The sequence below is a fragment of the Tamandua tetradactyla genome, chromosome 8 (genome assembly GCF_023851605.1).
Source record: "Tamandua tetradactyla isolate mTamTet1 chromosome 8, mTamTet1.pri, whole genome shotgun sequence".
NCBI classification, from domain to species: Eukaryota; Metazoa; Chordata; class Mammalia; order Pilosa; family Myrmecophagidae; genus Tamandua; species Tamandua tetradactyla.
This window is the reverse complement of record NC_135334.1, coordinates 49,790,205-49,814,321: the sequence shown is the minus strand read 5'-3', so window position 1 is coordinate 49,814,321 and position 24,117 is coordinate 49,790,205. Positions and strand designations below refer to the sequence as shown.

The 24,117-nt window shown below is 36.1% G+C and overlaps 1 protein-coding gene and 1 long non-coding RNA gene across 6 annotated transcripts in view; one reads left to right on the top strand and one right to left on the bottom strand.

Moving 5' to 3' along the window:
• The window catches only part of DEUP1 (deuterosome assembly protein 1), a 107,966-nt gene that overhangs the window by 32,028 nt on the left and 51,821 nt on the right, over positions 1–24,117 (top strand). For all 5 annotated transcript variants that reach the window (XM_077113286.1, XM_077113285.1, XM_077113283.1 and 2 more), the window contains 3 exons: positions 5,885–6,019; positions 19,334–19,447; positions 23,018–23,260. In XM_077113286.1, coding sequence (XP_076969401.1) covers positions 5,885–6,019; positions 19,334–19,447; positions 23,018–23,260 — 492 coding nt within the window. The remainder of the gene's footprint in view (positions 1–5,884; positions 6,020–19,333; positions 19,448–23,017; positions 23,261–24,117) is intronic.
• The window catches only part of LOC143644368 (uncharacterized), a 66,944-nt gene that overhangs the window by 30,196 nt on the left and 12,631 nt on the right, over positions 1–24,117 (bottom strand). Inside the window, exon 2 of the long non-coding RNA XR_013156650.1 lies at positions 3,603–3,673. This is a non-coding gene — a long non-coding RNA (uncharacterized LOC143644368). The remainder of the gene's footprint in view (positions 1–3,602; positions 3,674–24,117) is intronic.

The window sequence follows — 24,117 nt, the reverse complement described above, 5'->3', positions numbered from 1 at the left end:
TTTACTGAATTGTCAGTATTATGTTTTTAACTGTTAGCATTAGTACTCAACTAACAGCTTTCTATGTCCTCAAGAGACTTGTGGATTATTTAAATGATAATAATTAGCAGTGTGAAAAAATAACTTTTATTTTATTTATCAGTCCCTAATAGGGATGCCAATTATTCAATGGTAGTCTAAAATATGGAAGCTACTTTGAAATAGATAATCTAAACAAAACTAGTCTTTATTACTTTATTGCAGGTGGAGATGTTTTATAAATAATAACGTGCTTCTGAATATTTAATAAGAAGGATGTTAATTTCTTTCTTATTTCTCCCTATATCCCCCCACTATGCTAGCAACCAAAAAGGCTTCTCTCCCTGTCATGGATAGCTCATAGGGAAGTAATCATCTTAAGCATCTTTAACCTAGTACAGGCTCTATCTCTGCTGAACCTAGTGTGTTAGTTAGATTCAGTTGTCAGCTTGGCCAGGTGAGCATACCTAGTCTTATTGCTGCAGACATAAGCCAACGTTATGTGAACCTCATCTGTTGCTAATTACGTCTGCAGTCAGTTAGAAGGCGTGTCTGCTGCAATGAGTAACTTAATTGGCTGGTGCTTAAATGAGAGAGCGCCAAGTAGCACAGCCTAAGCAGCTCGGCATTCCTCATCTCAGCACTAGCAGCTCAGCCCAGGCCTTTGGAGATGCAGAAAGAAGTCACCCCAGGGAAAGTTGTTGGAACCCAGGGGCCTGGAGAGAAGACCAGCAGAGACCATCTTGTGCCTTCCACGTAAGAAAGAACCTCAGTGGAAAGTTAGCTGCCTTTCCCCTGAAGAACCAACAAAATAAATCCCCTTTTATTAAAAGCCAATCCATCTCTGGTGTGTTGCATTCCAGCAGCTAGCAAACTAGAACACCTAGTAAATAAATAAAGGAGAAATATGGGTTGTTTATGAAATTCTACTTTATAACAATCTAGTTAAAGAAGTGCAAAAATACTTAATCCCCTACTTAAGTACCTTTTTAGGGATGGGATTCATTCCATCCTTCAGATTGGAATCTGAAGACTACGATGCCATTTAATGATTATGGTATTAAAACACTAGCTCAAAGTCTACTTGGACATTTTGCCTGCAATTCAGGTAACTACCACTAGATGTTAGCTTGGAATATGAATCATATAAATTTTCCTCTTGTGACTCCAGGCATTACAAATACTTGCGTTAATCAACCTTTTTCTATAAAGATACATCTCTCACTACAATAACTACAGTAAATAAATATTTAATCATTATAATTTCTGGAATATAAACAAAGAAACCTCAATCTGGAGTAGGTACGGAAATATTAAAGAAACCCAGAGAGAAGTACCATCTCTAAATTACATTTAACTAGTTCAGTCACTGCTTACCAAATTTTTAATTTTTTTCTTTTTCTTTTTTTCATTTCTTTTATTAAAAAGTATGGGACTTTGTTTACAGATGCTGAACAGTCAATTAATGTATGAATCCTTGCCATTTGATAGTTTGCTGCTGACTGGTTTTCAGTGCTGACCAACAATATCTTTATGGCAATTTCACAAAAATTTGTTCTGTGGAACATTAACACTTAGAGGTTTGGAAATGCTGTTTATTCTTTCTCTGCTCCTGGGGGTTCACAATACATATTAGCATACTACAGACTCTGAGAAGTCTTGCAATTGAAGAAACCCATTTAACCTGATTAATCCATCATTTTCCAAACTGTTTCACCATGGAAACCTTTTTTATTTTTTAAACTGAATCCTACCGTAAAAGATGTTCCACAGAATACACTTTGGAAACACTACATTATTGTTGAGAGACCTGCCACCTTCTTCCACTGAAATTCCCTGCTTTTCTCTTTTTCTCCCCTCTATGGTTAAAAGGAAGGAAGAGAATGAGGGAGAGAATTATAGTTAGGGAGGGTGAAAGAGAGCACTATGCTTTTGGCTTTGTTTGCATACAATCTAGTAATATGTCATTTTTATCTACACAGAAATGGTATACTGTGGCAAACATGCTTTTGTTTTTGCTGGCTCACTCTGCTAAATCCTTTGAAATTTCTTTTTTATTTACAATTTTATTTTTGTAAAACATCTTAAGGATATATCTTGCTACAGTCTGCCTTGAATTTTGTCACAGCTTTCTTGCAGAAATTTCTTCCTTTTTAAAAGGAGCTATTTTCTTTTTCTTCCAACCACTATAAAACTATAATTTAAAAAAAGAACAGCATATGAGACTTCCACTTCTGCAAAGACTGAGTAGATATACTTTTCCCTCTTCCTCTAAGTACAGCTAAAAACCTTTGACATTATTTATGAAATAACATAAGAAGACTCTGAAAGGTGAAGAGAAGATGAAGACTAGCTAGGAACTTTGGGATCCAGCAGTGAGATGGTAGTACATTCCCGGGATTTTCTTTTCGCCTCCCTATATTCTAGCCTGGGTACTGGGAAAGCTGGAACTTAGACATGCCAACAGAGGCAGACAAAAAAAAAAGCCTTAATGACATCTGGCTTTCTTTAGCCAAAGGACCAGGAAGAGGGCAGCATAACAAGCAGAACACATTGAGTCAGTAATTGCTCTACTCCAGCCAAAAATCACAGAAAAAAATGGCAGCTCCACACCCTATCAGCAAAGGCTGAGTGGAAAGCTAAGAGTTCCACTGTTATCACCCTATATCAAGGTAGCCTCCCTGCTTGCAAATATATACACTACAACCACCAGGGTGAGGTCAGAGATGGCCCCATGGGGAGGTGGGACTTTCATCCCCAGCAGAAGCTAACAAAGCCCTCTCCAGCCCATGTCATCAGTGGAGATCATGTAATGAACCTGGGCTTCAACATCCACCCAATGGTAAAAGCAACCTCTTCTCTTCTCTGGGGTGATATCAAAAAATATCTAGTGGAGAGGAGGATGTTCACCGCCACCAGTTGGTAATATAATACCCCAACTATGGTGTCACCGGAGACCATGTGAGAAGCAGTAATGAGGCACCCCTATCCCTCCCAGGCCTTGTTTTGATTCAGCAAGGCACAACAGTTAAAACAAAAATATAAGAAAATTGGGGGATGGTAAGCATGTTTTTGAAAAAGGAACAGTTCAGCAGACTGATGTATAAGACCTAAGTGTTATACAGCAATGGAAACAAGATGCCAGACCTATATGTGATTTTAAAGATGCAAAAAAATTCACCTATTAAAAAAAGAATGGCTGAAAACTTCTAAAATTTGGCAAAAGACACAAACCTATAAATTCAAGAAGCCAAGCAAACACCAAACAGGATAAACCCAAAGAAATCCACATTATGATACATCATAGTCAAACTTCTGAAAAACTAAAGACAAAGAAAATATCTTGGGAGCAATGAGAGAAAAACAATTCCTTACCCATAGGGGAAAAGCAATTAAACAGATGACAGCAGATTTCTCATTAGAAGCCATGAAGGCCAGAAGGAAGCAATACAGCATTTTTCACACGCTGAAAGAGCAAAATTGTCAACCCAAATTTCTATGCAGTGACAATATTTTTCAGAATAAAGGGGAAACCAAGATATTTTCAATTGAAGAAAAACCAAGAGAATTTGTCGCCAGCTTACCTCCCTAGAAGACTGGGCTAAAGGAAGTTCTCTAAACAGAAGGAAATGATAAAGAAGGAATCCTGGGATATCTGGAAGGAAGAAAGAACACTGTAAAGAGTATAAACATGGGTAAATGCAATAGATGTTCCTTTTCCTTCTGAATTTTAGAAGTTATATACAACACAAAGCAAAAAATTATAACTGTCTAATGTGGTTCTCAATGTATGTACAGGAAATTCTTAAAATAGTTATAAATGGGGCAGTGTAAAAGGACATAAAGAACAGTAAGTTTTCTATACCTCATTTGAACTGGGAAAATGATGACACCAGTAGGCTGTGATACGTTATGTATATATGACTTAATACGTAGAGCAACAACTGAAAAAGCTGTATAATTATTGATAAAAGCTATATAAAGAAATTTACTTAAAAGACTATAAGTAAATTAAAATTGAATTCTACAAAATGTTCTAGTAACCCAGGGGAAGGCAAGAAAATGAAAACAGAAACCAAAAACAGAGAACAAACAGAAAACAAAAATAAGATGGCAGACTGAAGCCCTAACATATCAATAATTACATTAAAGGTAAATGTCTAAATACACCAATTAAAAGACAGAGCAGATTTTTAAAATGACCCAAATATATACTTTCATCCAGAAATCATTTCATATATAATGATATAAGTAAGTTGAAAATTAAAGGATGGAAAAAGGTATAGTATACAAGTATTAATCAAAAGAAAGCAGGAATGGTGCCAGTATATAATCCAATGGAGAAAGAATAGTCTTTTCAACTAATACTTTACAGACAACTGGATACCTGAATATAAATTATGCAAATAAACTCACTACCCTCCCCCTACATGGGACATGATTCCCAGGGGTGTAAGTCTCCCTGGCAATGTGGGGCATGACTCTCAGGTATAAGCCTGGCCCTGGCATTATGGTATTGAGAATGACAAAAAGAGGGGAAAGAAATGGAACAAAATAAAGTTTCAGTGGCTAAGAGATTTCAAATAGAGTTGAGAGGGCATTCTGGAGTTTACTCTTATGCGATCTTTAGCCAGATCTTTCAAACTACCACAGTACACCATGCCCCAACCAACAGTATTCTTAAAACCCTAGTTTTCCTTAGTAAGTTTATTTCTCAGAAGCTTAAGTTATCCAGATTGAACCTAAGCCAGATAAGTCCTGAAACCTAGAGGTACCAGTGTCACCAAGAACAGCCAGGTTCATTCCTCCACCCCATAAGGTCAACACCCCTTTCCAGAATGAAGAAGTTAAAATAGCTATTGCCGGGCGGGCCACGGTGGCTCAGCAGGTAAGAATGCTTGCCTGCCATGCCCAAGGACCCGGGTTCGGTTCCCGGTGCCTGCCCATGTAAAAAAAAAAAAAAAAAAAAATTGTTATTGCCCAGATATCCATGAAGACTGAGAGAAAGATTAAATGAGAGGGAGGAGGTGTAACTGAGAAATTAGGATTTAATAAATGACTATGACTACTGATTTGTTATGTAGATACTTGTTACTGATTTGTTATGTAGATACTTGTTTTTACAGTCTAGTGTTTAGAATAGCCAGAAGGAAATACCTGAAGTTGTTGAACTGTAATCCAGTAATTCTGATCTTTGATAATGATTGTATAACTATATTGCAAAAAAAATGAGTAGCAGTAACACAAGGACCTCTCTGTAATATCTCTGCAGCTTTCTGTGAATCTACAACTATTTAAAAAAAAAAGCTTAAAAAAATGAAAATAGCTATATAGAAATTTCCTCACAGATGTTGATATACTATGCTGTACCTAATCTATTATTTGAAGATAAAATAAGAAATGGAAAAATAAGAGCATTATTTATAAAAATTATTGGTATTTAAATTTATCTGTTTTAAATTAAATGTTAGGTTTTCTTCATTAAAATATAAATTGGTTTTTCACAGATTAATTACTAAAATTAAAAATTATCAACACAAGATGGCACTAAATAAAAGTAAGAAAAAATCATTTTTTTAAAAACTGTACGCTTTGCTACATATAGTTAAAACAAAACTGAACTAACACTTATTAAGTGAATCATTGTTTAATAGTGCAGTTAATGAAGTCCCAGATTTACATGAAGGTTGAATCGTGTTCAGCTTCAATAATTTAGTTTTAATAACTGGTTCTATCTTCACTAATTGGAACATTTAAGCTTCACTGCATTTTCTAATTATGACTTAAATTTTCAAAGAAGTACATAAGAAATCAAGTTAGAAATAACTGATAATAGTAAAATGTTTGAATTCTCTATTATTTACAGTTTTCCAAGCTCACAAATAGCTTTGAAAAACTGAGATTACACCACATGAAACAAAACAAAATTCACCGAAAAGAATTACCACAACTCAAAGAAGAAATACCATTTGAAATGAGCAACTTGAACCAGAAATTAGAGGTGAGATATATTCTCTTAGATTCTTCATATGTATTAAAGATTGATTTTCATTGTTGTGGGCTTTTGGCCTCTAGTGTACACATGGTATGTACAGCGGTGGTAACCAATGCCATTACAAATTTATTTTTTTTAAATGTTTTGAGTGAAACTGAAGGACATATCTGAGATCAAAGTGAATATTTAATAAATCTGTTAATTGAGATTTAATTTTTGGTACTTAAATCCCAGTGAATCCTCATAACAGTTTTCAGAATGGGGCTTGAAGTTTCAGGGTTTTGGTGGTGGTGGTGGTTGTTTTCCTTCAAACTGTTCTTCTACCTCAATTTAGTCATCCAACATCTTCCAGCACTTCTAAAATCTTGATCTCTAAAACAATTTACTATGTTACAGATGCACTTTTCCTTATTCCCTTAGCCTTGCACTATTTCCAACATTGATAAAAAGCTGTATCATTGTACAATCGTCTTCAAGAATCAAGGCTACAAAACATAGTTCAACAGTTTCAGGTACTTCCCTCCAGCCACTCCAGTACACCATAAACTAAAAAGGGGTATCTATATAATGCAAGAATAACCTCCGGTTTAACCTTTCCACTCTGTTTGAAATCTTTTAGCCAATGAAAGTTTATTTTGTCTCATTTCTCTCTTCCCCTTTTTGATTTTTCTCTTCCCCTTTGTGGTCAAGAAGGCTTTCTTATTCCCATGACGCTGGGTCCCAGTGAATCCTGGGAGTTCTGTCCTACGTTGCCAGAGAGATTTACACCCCTGGGAGTCATGTCCCACATAGTGGGGAAGGCAGTGAGTTCACCTGCCAAGTTTTGGCTTGGAGAAAGAGGCCACAGTTGAGCAACAAAAGAGATTCTCTTGGGGTGACTCTTAGGCACAATTACAAGTAGGCTTTGCTTATCTGTTGCAGGAATAAGTTTCATAGAGTCGAAGCCTAAGATGGGGGCTTGGCCTATTAATGTGTTTTGTCCCTACTGCTTGCAAGAATATCAGGAATTCTCCAAATGAGGAAGCTGAATATTCCTCCTTTCTCCCCAGTTCCCCAAGGGAACTTTGCAAAGACTTCTTTATTTACTGCTCAAATAACTCTGAAATATTTTGGGTCATCACACTCACCTAACAAACTAACAAGATCTCACACCCTATTCAAGATTCCATGTTTTACAGTGTTCATCTAAACTGACCATACAAGTTAAATTAGGTAATGTACTACCCAAAATATAAATTTTTCACCAAATAAAGATCTCTCCCTTTGGTCTCACACAGTAGTTAAACTTTTAAAATAAAGATGATGTCATCCTTTATCCTGTTTTTTAATCTACCCCAGTCCTATCAAGATCAAACTCATTTATATCTCTAGTCGAAATCTAATCCCTTTTTCAAATTTTTTAAACAGTTCCTGTATGGGCTAGTGCTGACTTTCATAGTTTCAGAGCTCTAACTCACAGTCTCAGGTGTCACATAAATACTCTAATACTTCCCCATTTGGAGAATTCCTGATATTCTTGCAAGCAGGAAGGACAAACAAATTAACAGGTTGAGCCCTCAATCTTGAGGTTCACTCCTATGAAACTTATTCCTGCAAAGGATAGGCTAAGCCTACTTATAATTATGCCTAAGAATCACCCCAAGAGAACCAACAAAGTTTCTGGGAGCAACCAGGCTATAAACACACAGCTCAGTATCTCAGAATTTAGAAATAACAGTTACAACTCCTAAATATGTGTGACTACTATAAGAGCTTACAATCTAGGACCCTTTACAATAGGCCGCAACCTGATAAACTATGCTCTCAAATTCAGTTTACCCAGTTTTTATATTATAGTTAGTCCATATGAATGAGGCATAATAATACTTGTCTTTTTGTTTCTGACATTTCATTCAACATACAGTCCTTAAGTTTCATTCACCTTAGTTGCATGCCTCACAACTTCATTCCTTCTTGCAGCTGCTCAGTAATCCATTGTATGTATACATCATAGTTCCCCCTTCTGTTCTTCAGTTGTTGTACCTTTAGGCCATCTCCATCCATTGTGAATCACAAACACTGCTGCCATAAACACCAGTGCACAAATGTCCATTCATGTCCCCACACTCAGTTCCTCCAGGTATATATGGAGCAATGGGGTTTTAGGATCGTATGGTAACCCCACTCCTAGCCTCCTGTGAAGCCACCGCACTGCCCTCTAAGAGGCTATACCTCTCAGTTTCCCTACTGACAGTGAATAGGTACATCTTATTCTCTGCATTTTCTCTAGCACTTGTTTCCCTCTGTTCATTTTTAAACAGTTTTATTCATACATCATACAGTCCAACCTAAGTAAATAGACATGACTCCACCACCATAATCTATATGAAGACGTTTCCTTTTCTTCTGCTAAGAATCGATACCCCTTCCCCCATAACACCCACCTGTTGCCATTTAGTTTTGGCATAATACCTTTGTTACATTCAATGGAAGCATATTACAATCTTACTGTTGACTATAGACCCTAGCTTGCATTGATGTACTTTTTCCTGTATACCATCCATTTTCAATGGATTACAATGTTGATATTCATTTGTTCTCCCTCATGCAAAAACATTTTTTATTTGTACATTTAATAGTCATTATTGTCTACTCTTGGCATTCCTAAGTTGTACCATCTCAGTCTTTACCCTCTATCTTTCCTTCTGGATTGGAATGTGCTCCTAGCTCTTCTCCCTCAATCATACTCACATTCAGTTTCACTCATTGTACTTATATTATTGTGCTACAATCAGGTAGTATTGTGCTATCCATTTCTGATTTTTTTTTACAATCAGTCCTGTTGCACAGTCTATACTCCTTCAGCACCCAATGCCCATTCTCTACCCTATTTGTATCCCCTGATAACCTGTGTTCTTAACATCAACTCTCAAAGTTCACTCATTTATGTTACTTCATATTAATGAAACCATACCATATTTGTCCTTTTGTTTTTGGCTAATTTCACTCAGGATAATGTCCTCAGGTTTCATCCATGTTGTTACATGTTTTATGACTTTATTCTGTCTTACAGCTATATAATATTCCATCATATGTATATACCACAGCTTGTTAGGCTGTTTCCATCTCTTGGCAATTGTAAATAATGCTATAAACATCAGTGTGCAAATGTCTGTGTCCTTGCCTTCAGTTCCTCTGAATATATACCTAGTAATGGGATTGCTGGATCATATGGCAATTCTATACTTAGCTTCCTGAGGAACCACCAAACTGCCTTCCAGAGCAGTTGTACCATTTTACATTTCCATGAACAGTGGATAAGTGTGCCTTTCTCCACATCCTGTCCAGCACTTGTTTCTGCATTTTTGATAATGGTCATTCTAGTGGGTGTCAGATGATATATCATTGTGGTTTTGATTTGCATTTCCCTAATACCCAGTGTGCCTTTTAGCCATTTGTATTTCCTCTTCTGAGAAGTGTCTTTTCATATCTTTCGCGCATTTTTTAATTGGGTTGTTTGTCTTTTTGTGTTGAGTTGAAGAATCTCTTTGTATATCCTGGATACTAAACCCTTATCTGATATGTGGTTTCCAAATATTGTTTCCCATTGCATAGGCTGCCTTTTTACTTTCCTGACATATTTCTTTGATGCACAAAAGTGCTTAATTTTGAGGCATTCCCACTTATCAATTTCTCTTTTCAACATTCGTGGTTTGGATGTAAGTTCTAGGAAACCACCTCCAATGACAAGGTTTATAAAATATTTCCCTACATTTTCTTCTAAAAGTTTTATGGTCTTAGCTCCAATATCTAGGTCTTTGATCCATTTTGAGTTAATTTTGTATAGAGTGTGAGATTTGGATTCTCTTTCATTCTTTTGCATATGATATCCAGTTCTCCAAACACAATTTACTGAAGAGGGTGTTCTGTCCCAGGTAGGTTGGTGTGACCACCTTATCAAAGATCATTTGTCCATAGATGAGAGGGTCTTTTTCTGAACATTCTATTTGATTCCATGGGTCAGTATATCTATCTTTATGCCAGTACCATGCTGTTTTGACCACTGTAGCTTCATAATACACTTTAAATTCAGGTAGTTTGAGACCTCCCACTTCGTTTTTCTTTCTCAAATTATTTTTAGCTATTCGGTGCACACTGCCCTTCCAAATAAATTTGTTTATTGGTTTTTCTATTTCTGCAAAGTAAGTTCTTAGGATTTTAATTAGCATTGCATTGAATCTATACATCAATTTGGGTAGAATTGACATCTTAACTATATTTAGCCTTCCAATCCATCAACACGGTATGCTTTTCCATTTATTTAGGTCTTCCATGATTTTTTTTAGCAACTTCTTGTAGTTTTCTGTGTATAGGTCTTTTGTATCGTTAGTTAAATTTATAACTAAATATTTTATTCTTTTGGTTGCTATTGTAAATGGAATTTTTTTCTTGATTTCCTCCTCAGATTGCTCATCACTAGTGCAGAGAAACATTACTGATTTCTGGGCATTGATTTTGAACCCTGCCACTTTGCTGTATTCATTTATTAGCTCTAGTAGCTTTGCTGTAGATTTTCCTGAATTTTTGGCATATCAGGTCATCTGCAAACAGTGAAAGTTTTACTTCTTCCTTTCCAATTTGGATGACTTTTATTTCTTTTTCTTGTCTAATTGCTCTGGCTAGAACTTCCAGCCTGATGTTAAATAACAATGGTGACAGGGAGCATCCTTGTCTTGTTCCCAATTTTAGAGGGAAAACTTTCACTCTTTCCCCATTGAGGATGATGTTAGCTGTGGGTTTTTCATATATTTCCTTTATCATGTTGAGGAAGTTCTCTTCTATTCCTGTTCTCTGAAGTGTTTTCATCAAGAAGTGATGTTGAATTTTGTCACATGCCTTTTCTACATCAATTGAGATGATCATGTGGTTTTTCCATTTTGATTTGTGGATATGGTATATTACATTAATTGATTTTTTATGTTGAACCAGTCTGCATACCTGGAATAAATCCCACTTGGTCATGGTGTATAATTCTTTTAAGGTGCTGCTGGATTCCATTTGCAAGAATTTTGTTTGAGATTTTTGCATCTATATTCATTAAAGAGATCTGTCTGTAATTTTCTTTCCTTGTAGTATCTTTGTCTGGCTTTGATTTTAGGGTGAGTTGGCTTCACAGAATGAGTTAGGTAGCTTTCCCTCCTCTTCATTTTTTTAAAGAGTTTGAGCAGGATTGGTACTAATTCTTTCTTGAATGCTTGGTAGAATTCACATGTGAAGCCATGTGGTCCTGGACTTTTATTTTTGGGGAACTTCTTGATGACTGATTCAATCTCTTTACCTGTGATTGATTTGTTGAGGTCATCTATTTCTTCTTGAGTCAATGTTGGTTTTTCAAGCCTTTCTAGGAAGTTGTCCATTTCCTCTACATTGTCTAGTTTATTAGCACTTGCTCATAGTATCCTCTCATTACTTCCTTTATTTCTGTGGGGTCTCCTCTTCCATTTCTGGTTTTATTTATTTGCAACCTCTTTTTTTTTTGGCCAACCTAGCTAAGGGTCCATCGATTTTATTGATTTTCTCAAAGAACCAACTTCTGGTTTTGTTGATTTTGTCGATTCTTTTCATATTCTCAATTTCATTAATTTCTTCAAAGAATACACTGGTTTTATTGATTTTCTTGATTGCATACATATTCTCAATTTCATTTATTTCTGCTCTAATCATTATTTCTTTCCTTTTGTTCCTTTGTGGTTAATCTGTTGTTCTTTCTTTAGTTTTTCCAAGTGAATAGCTAGTTCCTTGATTTTTGCTCTTTCTTCTTTTTGAATATAGGCATTTAAGGCAATAAATCCCCCTCTCAGCACTGCCTTTGCTGCATCCCATAAATTTTGATATGTTGTGTTTTCATTTTCATTTGCCTTGAGATATTTACTGATTTCTCTTGTAATTTCTTCCTCGACCCACTAATTGTTTAAGAATGTGTTATCTAGCCTCCATATATTTGTGACGTTTCTGGCCCTCTCCCTGTTATTGATTTCCAACTTCATTCTATTTTAATCCAAGAAAGTGTTTTTTATTATTTCATTCTTTTAACATTTATTGAATCTTGCTTTGTGACCCAGCACATGGTCTCTCCTTGAGATTGATCCATGTGCACTTGAGAAAAATGTGTATCCTGCTGTTTGGGGGTGTAAAGTTTAGTCTGTTATATCTAGTTCATATATTGTGTTATTCAAAATCTGTTTCTTTACTGATCCTCTGTCTAGATGTTCTACCCACTGATGAGAGCAGGGAATTGAAGCCTCTAACTATTATGGTAGTGGTGTCTACTTTTCCCTCCAGTGTCATCAGTGTTTGCCTCATGCATTTTGGAGCACTGTGGCTTGGTGCATAAATATTTATGATTGTTATATCTTCTTGTTGAACTGTTCCTTTTATTAATACATAGTGTCCTTCTCTGTCTCTTTTCATTGTTTTACATTTGAAGTCTAATTTGTCAGATATTAGTATAGCTACTCCTGCTCTTTTCTGATTGTTGTTTGCATGAAATATCTTTCCCCAACCTTTCACTTCACCCTATTTTTATCCTTGGGTCTAAAATGAGTCTCCTGCATATAGATTGGTCCTGTTTTTAATCCATTCTGCCAGTCTGTGTCTTTTGATTGGGGAGTTTAATCCATTAACATTTAATATTAGTACTGTAAGGAAGTTCTTTCTTTTACCATTTTGTTTTTTGGACTTTATATGTCATATTTATTTTTGTTTTCTCTTTTACCTTTACTAATAGCCTCCATTTCTATACTCTTCTTCAGACCTCTCTCTTCTGCCTTTTCCTGTCTGCCTTTAGTATTTCTTGGAAAGCTGGTATCTTAATCACAAATTCTCTCAGTGATTGTTTGTCTGAAAAATTTTAATCTCCTCCTCACTTTTGAAGGGCAATTTTGGTGGGTATAGAATTCCTGGTTGGCAGTTTTTCTCTTTTAGAATTTTAAATATATCATACCACTGCCTTCTCACCTCTATGGTTCCTGCTGGGAAATCCACATGCAGTCTTATTGAGCTTCCCTTGTAAGTGATGGATTGCTTTTCTCTTGCTGCTTTCAAAATTCTCTCTTTGTCTTTGTTGTCTGACAATCTGATTAGTGTCTTTGAGTATGTCTATTTGGATCTTTTCTGTTGGTGGTACACTGCACTTCTTGGATCTGCAATTTTATGTCTTTCATAAGAGATGGGAAATTTTCAGTAATTATTTCCTCCTTTAGTCTTTCTCCTCCTTTTCCCTTCTTTTCTCTTTCTGAGCTGCCCACAACATGTATATTCTTGTGCTTCATGTTGTCATTCAGTTCCATGAGACCCTGCTCATATTTTTCCATTCTCTTCCCTATACGTCAGATTTCAGATGTCCAGTCCTCTAGTTCACTAATCCTTTCTTCTGCCTCTTCAAATCTATTTTTGTAGGTCCATTGGTTTTTTTCCATAAGTTCTGTTAGTTTTTTTTCAAATTTTCGAGTTCTTTATGTTTGCCCAATGTCTTCTTTATATCCTCCCTTAACTCAGTGATTTGATTTTTGATGAGATTTAGCATGCCTGTTCAAACATCCTGAATTAGTTGTTTCAGCTCCTGTATCTTAATTGAAGTGTTGGTTCGTTCCTTTGACCGAGTCATATCTTCGATTTTGCTGGTATGACTCGTTATTTTTACTGGTTTCTAGGCATTTAACTTCCTTAATTAGCTTATTCTAGAGGTTGTTTTCACTCTTTTACCTAGGGTTTTCTTGCTGGATGGCTTTGTTCTCTATCTGTTCTTTGACATTCAGTTCCATTTATTTTAGACCTGTAGTATAGATTCTTTAAACTGATCAGAATCTTTCTGTTTTTGTTTTTCTGGTTCTTGCCCTGCCTGTATGGAGCTTTTTTTTGAGGAGGGTCTCCTCAGATATTATAGATCCCAGTCAGATTTTCCCAGACCAGACAGGCCCACATCTCAGGAGGAATGAGTAGCAAGCATCAGTTTTGTCTGAGGGTGAGACCCAGCAGGCATTCAGACTTTCCTATGAAACCTCTAGATTCTGTGCTTTTTTGGTCCTGCCCAGCATGTGCCCTTGTCTGCCCCTGATTCCCCACTAGCTTAAAGTGATGAGGTGCCTTTAATTTCAGCAGTGACTTCCCTGCCAGTAGCATGGCTGAGATAGACATGAGGTGGTAGGATGGCTTTGGATACTTCTATTTTCCAGTCCCTGGGACCTGAATTCCTTGAAGGAGGGATTCCACTTGAGCTGGATCCTGGCCCCCTTTTCTTAGAGAAAATACATCCTTTAGGGAATTAACCACTTTCACCTGACTAGTTACTTTGTCTCTCAGACAAGCTTAATTCTCTTTCCTGGTGCAGAGCTAGAGCCTGAGAGTGCCTCCAGTTCTATCTAATGAGGTATTTAAAGCATAAAAAAAAAAAAAAAAAAAAGCAAAAAAGCCTTTTCAGAGTTGGACCCCCACTCCTCAGGTTTGTCGATCAACAGCTTTGTTTCTCTAGGCTCAATGTGCCCCCTTTTCTTGAGGTCCAACCCTTTTCCCATATTTTGTGCTGTCCAATTCAAAAAGCCTCTTTTTTTTTCCATCAGCCCCACCCCCTCTTTGTGGGGCAAAACTCTTAGTTCCCTTATTGTTTATTTCAGGTTTATCTATGCTGGGCCTATTTTAAGTAGTCATAATTTGTTAATTAATTCCACAATGGAAGTTTGGTTGAGTTAAGCCCTTGCTACTAGTAAGGTCTGTTTCCTTTCCTCTCAGGGAACCAGCCTGTGGTGCCCATGGGGGAGGGGCACTGGCTTCCACGGCTTGAGGGACTTATAGTTCTGTGTGGGGTCTCAGCCATTCTACCTGCTCCAGACTAGTGTACACTGTGTATCCGGTCACTGATGTTCCCCCAGCAGTTGTTCTCTACCATTCCTGGCTATTTACTAGCTGCTCTGGAGGATGAACTAAAGTCTGCACCTCACTATGCCACCATCTTGCCCTGCCTCTCACACCTGTGCCGGCTCCGCACGTTCCCCCCCCCCCCCATTCTTGAGCATTCCTCTTACAAGTCATGTAACAATAGGCAGATTTTTACCATAAATTCTTATTATGGTAATAACAGGAAACTTTTGTGAGGGAACCCCCAATTATTTTTTAATTAACTCTAAGTTCACCCTTTTCATGCTATTCCAAGTTAATTGTTCTCAATGTTCTCAAGCCCTAAACCCCAGAGTCCCCTCCACCCCCATGATTTTATTTCTTCTACTTCATTGAAAGGTAAAAGTTCTTCAGCGCTAATCATCAGGGCTATACAAACCTCTTAGGAATCTTTGATATATTCTTTTCTGATACTCCTTTTTCCTGTCCAGGTTTGCCCCTTCCCTTCGGTCAGTGTCTCTCATCTCCTTCTCCCTCCTACCTAATTGTCACTGCCCTATTTCATATGTTATCATCTTCCTCTTCAACTAACAATGTTTATCAAACTTATTCCAAAAAATATCTTTTTTGTTGTTGTTGTTTTCATGGGCAGGCACTGGCAATCAAACCCAGGTTTCTGACATGGCAGGCGAGAACTCTGCCTGCTGAGCCACCGTGGCCCATCCCCAAAAAATATCTTTGAGAAAAGAAAAAAAATAAAGTCTGAGACCACAGTCCTAAAATTAGCCAGTTGCAAGAACGGGCTAGAAGGTTTTGCATTTTATCTTAAAAATTCCTGCAAATTTCACATATTATAAATATTATACAATTTGTTAAATACAAAATTACTACCACTATATGAAATTGACATTCTAGGAAAATACACCATGTAATACCCCTGGCTGGTGTAACAGACTGGTTTTAGAAAGAATCTGCCCAGAGACATACATAGTAATATACATTTATCTTCACTGAAAATGTAGAACTCAAGTAACTGATTATCCATTGGTTTGACTGTTCATGGTAGGGGTTTTGTGGGAGAATTGCATTCATATAAATTGTTCAGATAAAAAAGTATTCTTAAATTAATATTAGTACTTTGTGTATATTTCACATTTGAGAAACTAAATATTTCCATAAAACATATCTCATGAAATTATAATGGAAATTAGTAGAAAATATAATTTGATATGTTTGCACTTTACACAAAAATTTTAAGCACACAAAATTTAGATAGTTTAAACTTTGTAATTATGGAGATACTTTGTGTACCTGTTTTTATTTACAGCCATCTGAAAAATTAATCTGTAAGAGATGGGTTATTCCAGTTTTAATCTATATCTAAGAATATTTTTCCATTGGAACAAGGAAAGACTTGTATAGTAGCAGAGCAAAGAGAAGCAGCATGTAGTTGTAGAAAGAATATGACAGCTTATAACTTATAAAAGGCCCTGACTAACTCACTTATTTGCCCTGTAACCTTTAGACAAGTTGTTAGCCTCACAGAGATTCATTTCATCAAAAACTGAAGTTTATAGGTGACATTGTGGTTATGGAAGAAAATATATATATATATATTAATATGTACACTGAAGTATTTAGGGGTAAAAATACAAGACGTCTGGAAGTTGCCTTAAAATACTACCACAAAGCATCCACAGAACTTATTTATGACCCATGGATGATTACATGTGATTTGAGTAATTGTTTACATACTTGGGTCTCCGTTACCCATTAAACTGTAAACCCCTCAAAGGCCAGGGCCAAGATGTATTTGGCACTGAGTTTTTCAAATGCCTGCTTACAGCAGATACCTAATAAATGTTTGTTGTATTGAAGTGGAAAATGAAATCAATAAAAAGGAGTGGGAAGATATGTGAAATAAGTATGGACAAATTTAATGGTAGTTGAAACTCAGTGGAGGGTTTATGAGTATATGAGGGTTTGTTTTACTCTACTTTATAAAAGTATGGAACTATTCGTAATGAAAAGTCTAAAATATCTTATAGGTGAAGTGTGGAGAATACCTGACATATCGTAGTCACTCAAGAAATGTTAGTTCCATATCCCAATGTTTAGTAGAGGGATTTTTAAAAATCTAAAAATGTAGTTGTTACCAGAAACTTTAATTTAATGACTTGGACTCCTATCAGTATTAAAGACCCAGAACTAAGCCGTGCAGGACTTACTTTGCATTTCTGGGCAAGTCTGGAACCTAGGCTGCACCTCAAGTCTATACAAAAACCCTTGTGAAGCTCTCTAGGTCCCTAAAGCTCTCTATTTCCTGCATGTTTCCATAACTGCATATAGTGTGCTTGCTCCCTAGTCTTGAACCAGTTACAACTGTTAAGATTAAGGAAGCCAGCACTTTTGTAAGCACCTGCTGATTCATCTGAGGTACTTACTTGGCCTCATTTTTTAATCTCTTGTGGAATCAGTAAGGAGTTGAGTTTAGTTCCCTTGACTCCTCCTAAAAGGATGCTAGGGGTTATTTATTTTCAGGATTATTTGAGATTGTTAGGTGGGTGATGCTAAATATTAGTATTGACTGAATATTATGAACTGATTAAATTTTGCCTTCTGACTCCTTGCCCAAATTTTGCCTTCTGACTCCTTGAACACCTTTTTAAATTAAAAGTAAACAAATTATTTTTATTTGGAGTGTATTGAAAATGTTATCTATTTTCCACTAGAGCACAGTTTTATAAATTTGTCACTATCGTTGAAGTGACAAGTTTTCATTTAGCTAATTTTATATTGTGAATGTCTGAATCAAGGTCAATACTTTAAATGGACTGTTTCCATTCATCCTAGTGAACATAGTTTTTTATCATAAAGGATTATTATATATTTAAAAGGCAGTCTATCCATATTTCTCTAACCTTAATACCCATCACTCAATTTCAGGTCACTTTTAATTATTTTAAAAGCCTCATAATCAATAATAGCCTTGCTTAACTGATTGTTTTTGGACCTGTGGATTCATAAAATGAAATTTCCCCAAATGTTTCTGTATAGAAAATGTGAAATGACATGTTCATCTCATTTTAAACAAGATGTAGCTTTCATTCTCTAAATCAGCATAATTTTCCAGCAGGGCCAATCAACTCATTTCTGCCATCTTCAAAACAATACAAATCACTATATTCCAATTTTACATTTTAATGAGATGACTGAAATAATCACAACATCCTCTTCATGGCTTTTATGTGATACTATTATTGTACTCATCATACTGTAAAATTATTTCTTGAGATGTACATTTCCCTAGCTTCACTACAAATTCTTTGACTTCTTTCCTTTCAAAAAAAATTTCCAATTCTTTTCTCTCCTAGCCCTATCATAGGGCCTGGAAGACACTAGGTGCTCAGTAAATATTACTGAATTGATGATTGGATATATCAGTATATTCCTGCCATAAACTTATATGCAATAATATGCTTGGCAGCTATAGTTTATCCAACCGTGTTTTCTCTGTGCAAGATTTAGTAAGAAATGTTAAATGTTAAATTCTAGAACATATTAATACCACGCTTTTGTTCTTACATTTATGGAATATAAATAGCATCTAGCACTTTGCCAGGCACTGTGAGCAATATAAAAGTAAAAAAAAATGCACAGTCCCTAAGTTGCTTACAGCCTGGAGAGAAAGATAGGTTGTAATGGCCAGCCCTAGGCAAAACTAGGAAGCAGTAAAAATGCAAAAAAAAATGGCATTCTCAAAGCCATACCCTCTCTCATGTCATTAAGTTGTGAAAAGATAATCACTCTATGAGTATACTATTTAGTAAAAACTTGAAGAACTGAGCATGCTGCATCAGGCCAGTTCCACTTCTTTCCTAGGTAATCCCTGATACGGTTGGTACTGCCTAAATGAGGGCTAAAATGCCTTTTCTGGATCCAAGACTAAGTTGATCTTGGTGTCATCTTGAACGATAGCTTTGAAAGCCACAGGAGTACACAGTCACTAAATAAGTCAGAGTCACACCTCTAAAAAAATACAAGGGAACAGATTTGGTGACTGAGTGTAGAGAATGAAAGAAAGGGAAATCTTCTGGTGTCAGTCTCAGAAAATAGGAAGAACTAGTTTATGCAAAAAGTTGTTTGAAGCTCCCTTATTACTAATCAGCATTCATTATCAGAGAGACTTTTTAATGTTTTCAATAAATAAAATGTTTATTTCTATACAAGGATAAGTTGTAAATTCTTTATTTTCCTAGCAAAACTTAGAAGATGTATCTAGTAATAAATCCAAGCTGTAATTGATTCTTTCGTTTCCTATTAGGGTAAGGATTTACTTTTTTTCTCTCAGAATGAAGATGTAGAGATGAAAGAAACCTTATTCATTATGCTTTCAAATGAATAGTTTTTTTCAATTTATGTTTGTCCCTCCCCCTTTTTTTCTTAAAGGAATTTAGAGCAAAGTCAAGAGAATGGGACAAGCAAGAGATACTATATCAGACTCATCTGGTTTCTTTAGATGCTCAACAAAAATTATTATCTGAGAAGTGTAATCAATTTCAGGTATCTAAAAATATCCTCAAAATTAGAAGAAATTAAAGGTTAAATATTGGTATCTTTGCCATTCAGTGTGTAATTTGTGAGGAATACCAACAAAGGGAAAATACCTAAGCAGACAGAGTAGGGCCAATGTCAGGTAAAGTCACAAGTGCATGAAATATCTATGATGGTGAATTCATTTTAGTCTACCTGTACCAAAGGATGGTTTTATTTCAAATGTTTCCACTGTTATTATGTCATTAAATAGCATACATTGTTGCATTCTATGGGCAAGGCACTTAGAAAGTCTGATTTCTTGGTCATTGGCCCTAAGCACCTTACTGTCTAGACATGGAGATAGTACATACACATTTTTACATATAATTAATGACAACTGAATGGAAAAGATCCAAATCCTCTTGGCGTTCAGAGAAGTAAGAGAAAAATTTGGTCTGTGATAGTCAGGAAATGTCTTCTAGCAGGGGTGGGACTTGGCCTGGCCCTTGAAGATGGATATATTTTTAAACAAGGGAGAATGTGTTCCAGGTGGTGGAAATAACATGAGTAAAGACAATGAGGCAAGAGATCAAAAGGTGAATTCTGGGAATGGAAAATGGACGAATTGACTGGGAGTTCAGAAGGGAGATGGGGAGGAGTGGTAGGCAGTAAACCTGGAAAGGTGAGCTGCATCCAGATTGTAATAAGCCTTAAAGTCTTGGCTAAAGAACTTGGACTTTTTATTAAATCTAATCATTAAGAAACTAAGTTTTTATTTGATATGCTTATTTCTCATTCATTATTTAAGTTACTGGAATTATATAATTTCTAATTGCACTGTTTGGGTTTGCTAAAGCTGCTGGAATATAATATACCAGAAACAGATTGGCTTTTTTTTTTTTTTGCATTGTCAGGCACCAGGAAATGAACCTGGGTCTCTGGCATGGCAGGCGAGAACTCTGCCACTGAGCCATTGCACAGCCCAGGATTGGCTTTCATAAAGAGGATTTATCAAGTTACAAGTTTACAGTTCTAAGCCCCTGAAAATGTCCAAATTAAGGCACCAAAAAGAAAATACCTTCTTGGAAGAAAGGCAGCCAGCATCTGGAATACCTCTGTCAGCTGGGAAGGCATGTAGCTGGCATCTGCTTGTCTTTGCTCCTGGTTTGTTGCAGCTTCTGATTACAGTGGCTTTCTTTCTCTAAGTGTCTGTGGGTCCTTTCTTAGCTTCTCCCAGGGAAACTCTGGATTTCATTTCTTAGCTTAGCATCTCCAAACGACTGTGTCTGGTTTCATCCCTCTGCTCTCTGTATCAGCTCTCCAAGCATCTCCAGCTATGAGTTCTCTGTGTTTGCTCTTTTAAGGGCTTCGGTAAACTAATAAGACCCACCTTGAATGAGCAGGGTCATATTTCTATGGAAACAGTCTAATCAAAAGGTCCCACCCATAAGAAGTCTGCATCCACAAGATTGGATTAAAAGAACATGGCTTTTCTTGTGTATACAACAGTTTCGAACTAGCATACCAAATTGAACAATACAAAATAACAATGTAAAATTAATAACACCCTTTCCCACTCCATTCTTATCCATTGAATGTAAACAGTATTGACAGTTGAGTATTTTATCATTCCATACATTTATTTGTATGAACATATAAAATATGTGTATGTTTGTGTAGGCAGTATATTTTTCCTTTTTTAAAAATTTGTTTTTCCCGTAATAATAAACTATAGCTATCCTTGAATTTTTTGCCTTACAACAGACCATGCCTGAACAGACTTTGATGAGATTTTGTATTTGTTTTAACTTTATTATATTTGTATTGTTGCTGAAATGTTTTAAGGCTTTGTGATATTGTGATGGAGTGAATGTATTTTGTATATGGAAAAACATGTCTTTTTAGGAGTTCAGAGAGTGGAATGTGCCAGTTTAAAAGTATTATGTACCCCAGAAAAGCCATGTTTTAATCCTGATCCAATCTTGTGGAGGCAGTCATTTCTTTTAATCCTGATTCAGTAATGTATGTTGGAAACTTTTGAGTAGATTATCTCCTCGGGAGGTGTGGCATACTCAATCTTGGGTGTGACTTTTGATTAGATGGACATGGGACTTCGCCCATTCCAAGTGAGTCTTGATTTGTTTACTAATCAATACTTTAAAGACTTTAAAGGGGGAAACATTTTGGAGAAACAACAAAAACAACAGAGTCGACAGAGCAAAAGAGTTGACACAGATGCTTGAAGCTCAGCCAACATCACTATGAGATGATAAGCAAGCCAGAACCTGGAGAGGCCAGGGAAGCCAAAAGATGAAGGCAAAGTGAGGAACCCCCAAAGGAACATAGGCTGAAAGCAGCGGAGCCCAGGAGCAAGGGACCAGCAGATGCCAGTCATACAACTTCCTAGCTGACAAAGCTGTTCTTGACCTGTAAGCCTTTCTTGAATTAAGGTATCTTTCCCTGGATGCCTTAGTTTAGACATTTTTATGGCCTTAGAACTGTAAACTTGTAACTAATTAAATTCCTCTTTTTAAAAGCCAAAATAAATAAATAAATAAATAAAAATAAACTATAGCCATAATTTCAGATGATATAAAGAGAAAATATATTTGTATAGCCTCAGAACAAAGATGCAGAGTAGGGTGGAGGTCTATGGGTAGGGAGGTCTTATTAGCAATCAAGAAAATTTAGATGCTTTGAAAGAAGAATGATAATGAATTTGGTTATGAAATAGTAATTACATAAAATTCTACTTAATTCTGCCTAATATTTCATATGTCTATACCATAATTCTTTAAATCATTCTCTATTAGTGAACATTCAGATTGTTTCCAATATTTTTGATGTTACAATATTGTAAATCTTTAAATACTAGTACTTTCACTTTTTTTGATAAAAATCCCAGAAATGATTGTTGAACCAAAGGGCATATACATTCAAATTTGCAATACATAGTAGCAGTGTACTTCCCAAAAAAGGGGATTTTCACAGACTTAATAGACAAATAGTAATATCAGCTTGATTTGCTTTCCTTTCCCCTGACAACTTATAAGGCTGAACCTTTCTTCGTGTGTTTCTTAGCCTTTTTCATTTCTTCATCTGTGAATTGCTTCTATGTAAACTTTGCTCATGTTTCTTTTGTGTTGTTTCTTTGTCTTATTGATTGGTAGACTTTTAGGTACATTAGGAGTTATTAATCCTTGTTATAGGTGCTGCAAAATTATTTCTAAATTCCAGTTATTTTGTTTTGTTGTATTTATTTTTGGTCATAGAGACATTTTCAACTATTTCATAACCAAATTCATTATCATTCTTCTTTCAAAGCATCTAAATTTTCTTGATTGCTAATAAGACCTCCCTACCCATAGACCTCCACCCTACTCTGCATCTTTGTTCTGAGGCTATACAAATATATTTTCTCTTTATATCATCTGAAATTATGGCTTAAGAACAAAGACAAGACTGAATTACAACAAGCCACTACATTATCTGATAACATATTTAAATGTTTTCCTAATTCTTTTCTATCACTCTTGAATTTTATGTAAGCTTAAATATGATATTCTTCTTTTAATTTATAGTTTTCATATTTTCCAGAAACAGGCACAAAGTTACCAAACTCAACTAAATGGTAATAAACAGTGCATAGAAAACAGCAGCTCTGAAATTCCTCCGTTGATATGTGAACCAGATCCCAGTTGTGAAACCAATGAAAGAGATGAATTCATTATCGAAAAATTAAAATCGGCTGTGAGTGAAATAGCATTCAGCAGGAATAAGCTACAAGATGAAAATCAGAAGCTCTTACAAGAACTAAAACTGTACCAAAGACAGTGTCAGGTGAAGATTTTTTTCTAATTTTTCAACTGAAAATATATAAATGGATTAGAAAGCTAATTTTATCTTGCATGTGTAAATTAAGTTCTTATTTCCTTTTAGTAATTCTTACTTGATGAGTAAACTCAGGAATCTCATACATCCTTTACCATATTAGGATGCCTTTGGTTCTGCAGTAGCATGATACTAATTATCAGTGCAGTTTAACAGCACTCACTTGCAGACTTGTGTGCCTAAATCCATGACCTTCTAGCCACGCTGTGTCCCTCAAGTCTCTCTGAGTTTGTTCCTCTTTGACTTTTGGGAAACCTGGGTTACAGATCCAAGAAATCATTAAGGGTTTAACAGTGTACTCCCCTCTGATGAGAGGTATGGGAGCCCCCTAGGATTTATCACTGCTAACTTTATCATAATAATATACCAAACAGTAGCCTAGAGTTCTCTTAGGTAACTTCCACATTAGCAGATGTGACTGCTGGCTTTTCCAAGCATTAATTTTTATCTTAACAGACTACCTTCCTTCCTCCCTCCTCCTTTCCTTTTTTCTCTGCTAAGTGCAGTTTTGGGGAAGGTTATAAAATATTCATCAAAATTGGTCATCATTGTGGTCTCACTCTCTCTAAGTCCAACTCTGCAAGTGAAGTTATTGCCCTCCCCCTCTACATGGGACATGAAAATCAAGGGTGAAAGTCTCCCTGGAGGCATGGGAGATGGCTCCCAGGGATGAGTCTGGTCTGGCACCATGGGATCAACAGTGCCATCCTGACCAAAAGGGGGAAAAGAAGTGTAACAAATAAGATATTGGTGGCTGAGAGAGTTCAAATAGAGTTGAGAGGCTACTCTGGAGGTTGCTCTTATGC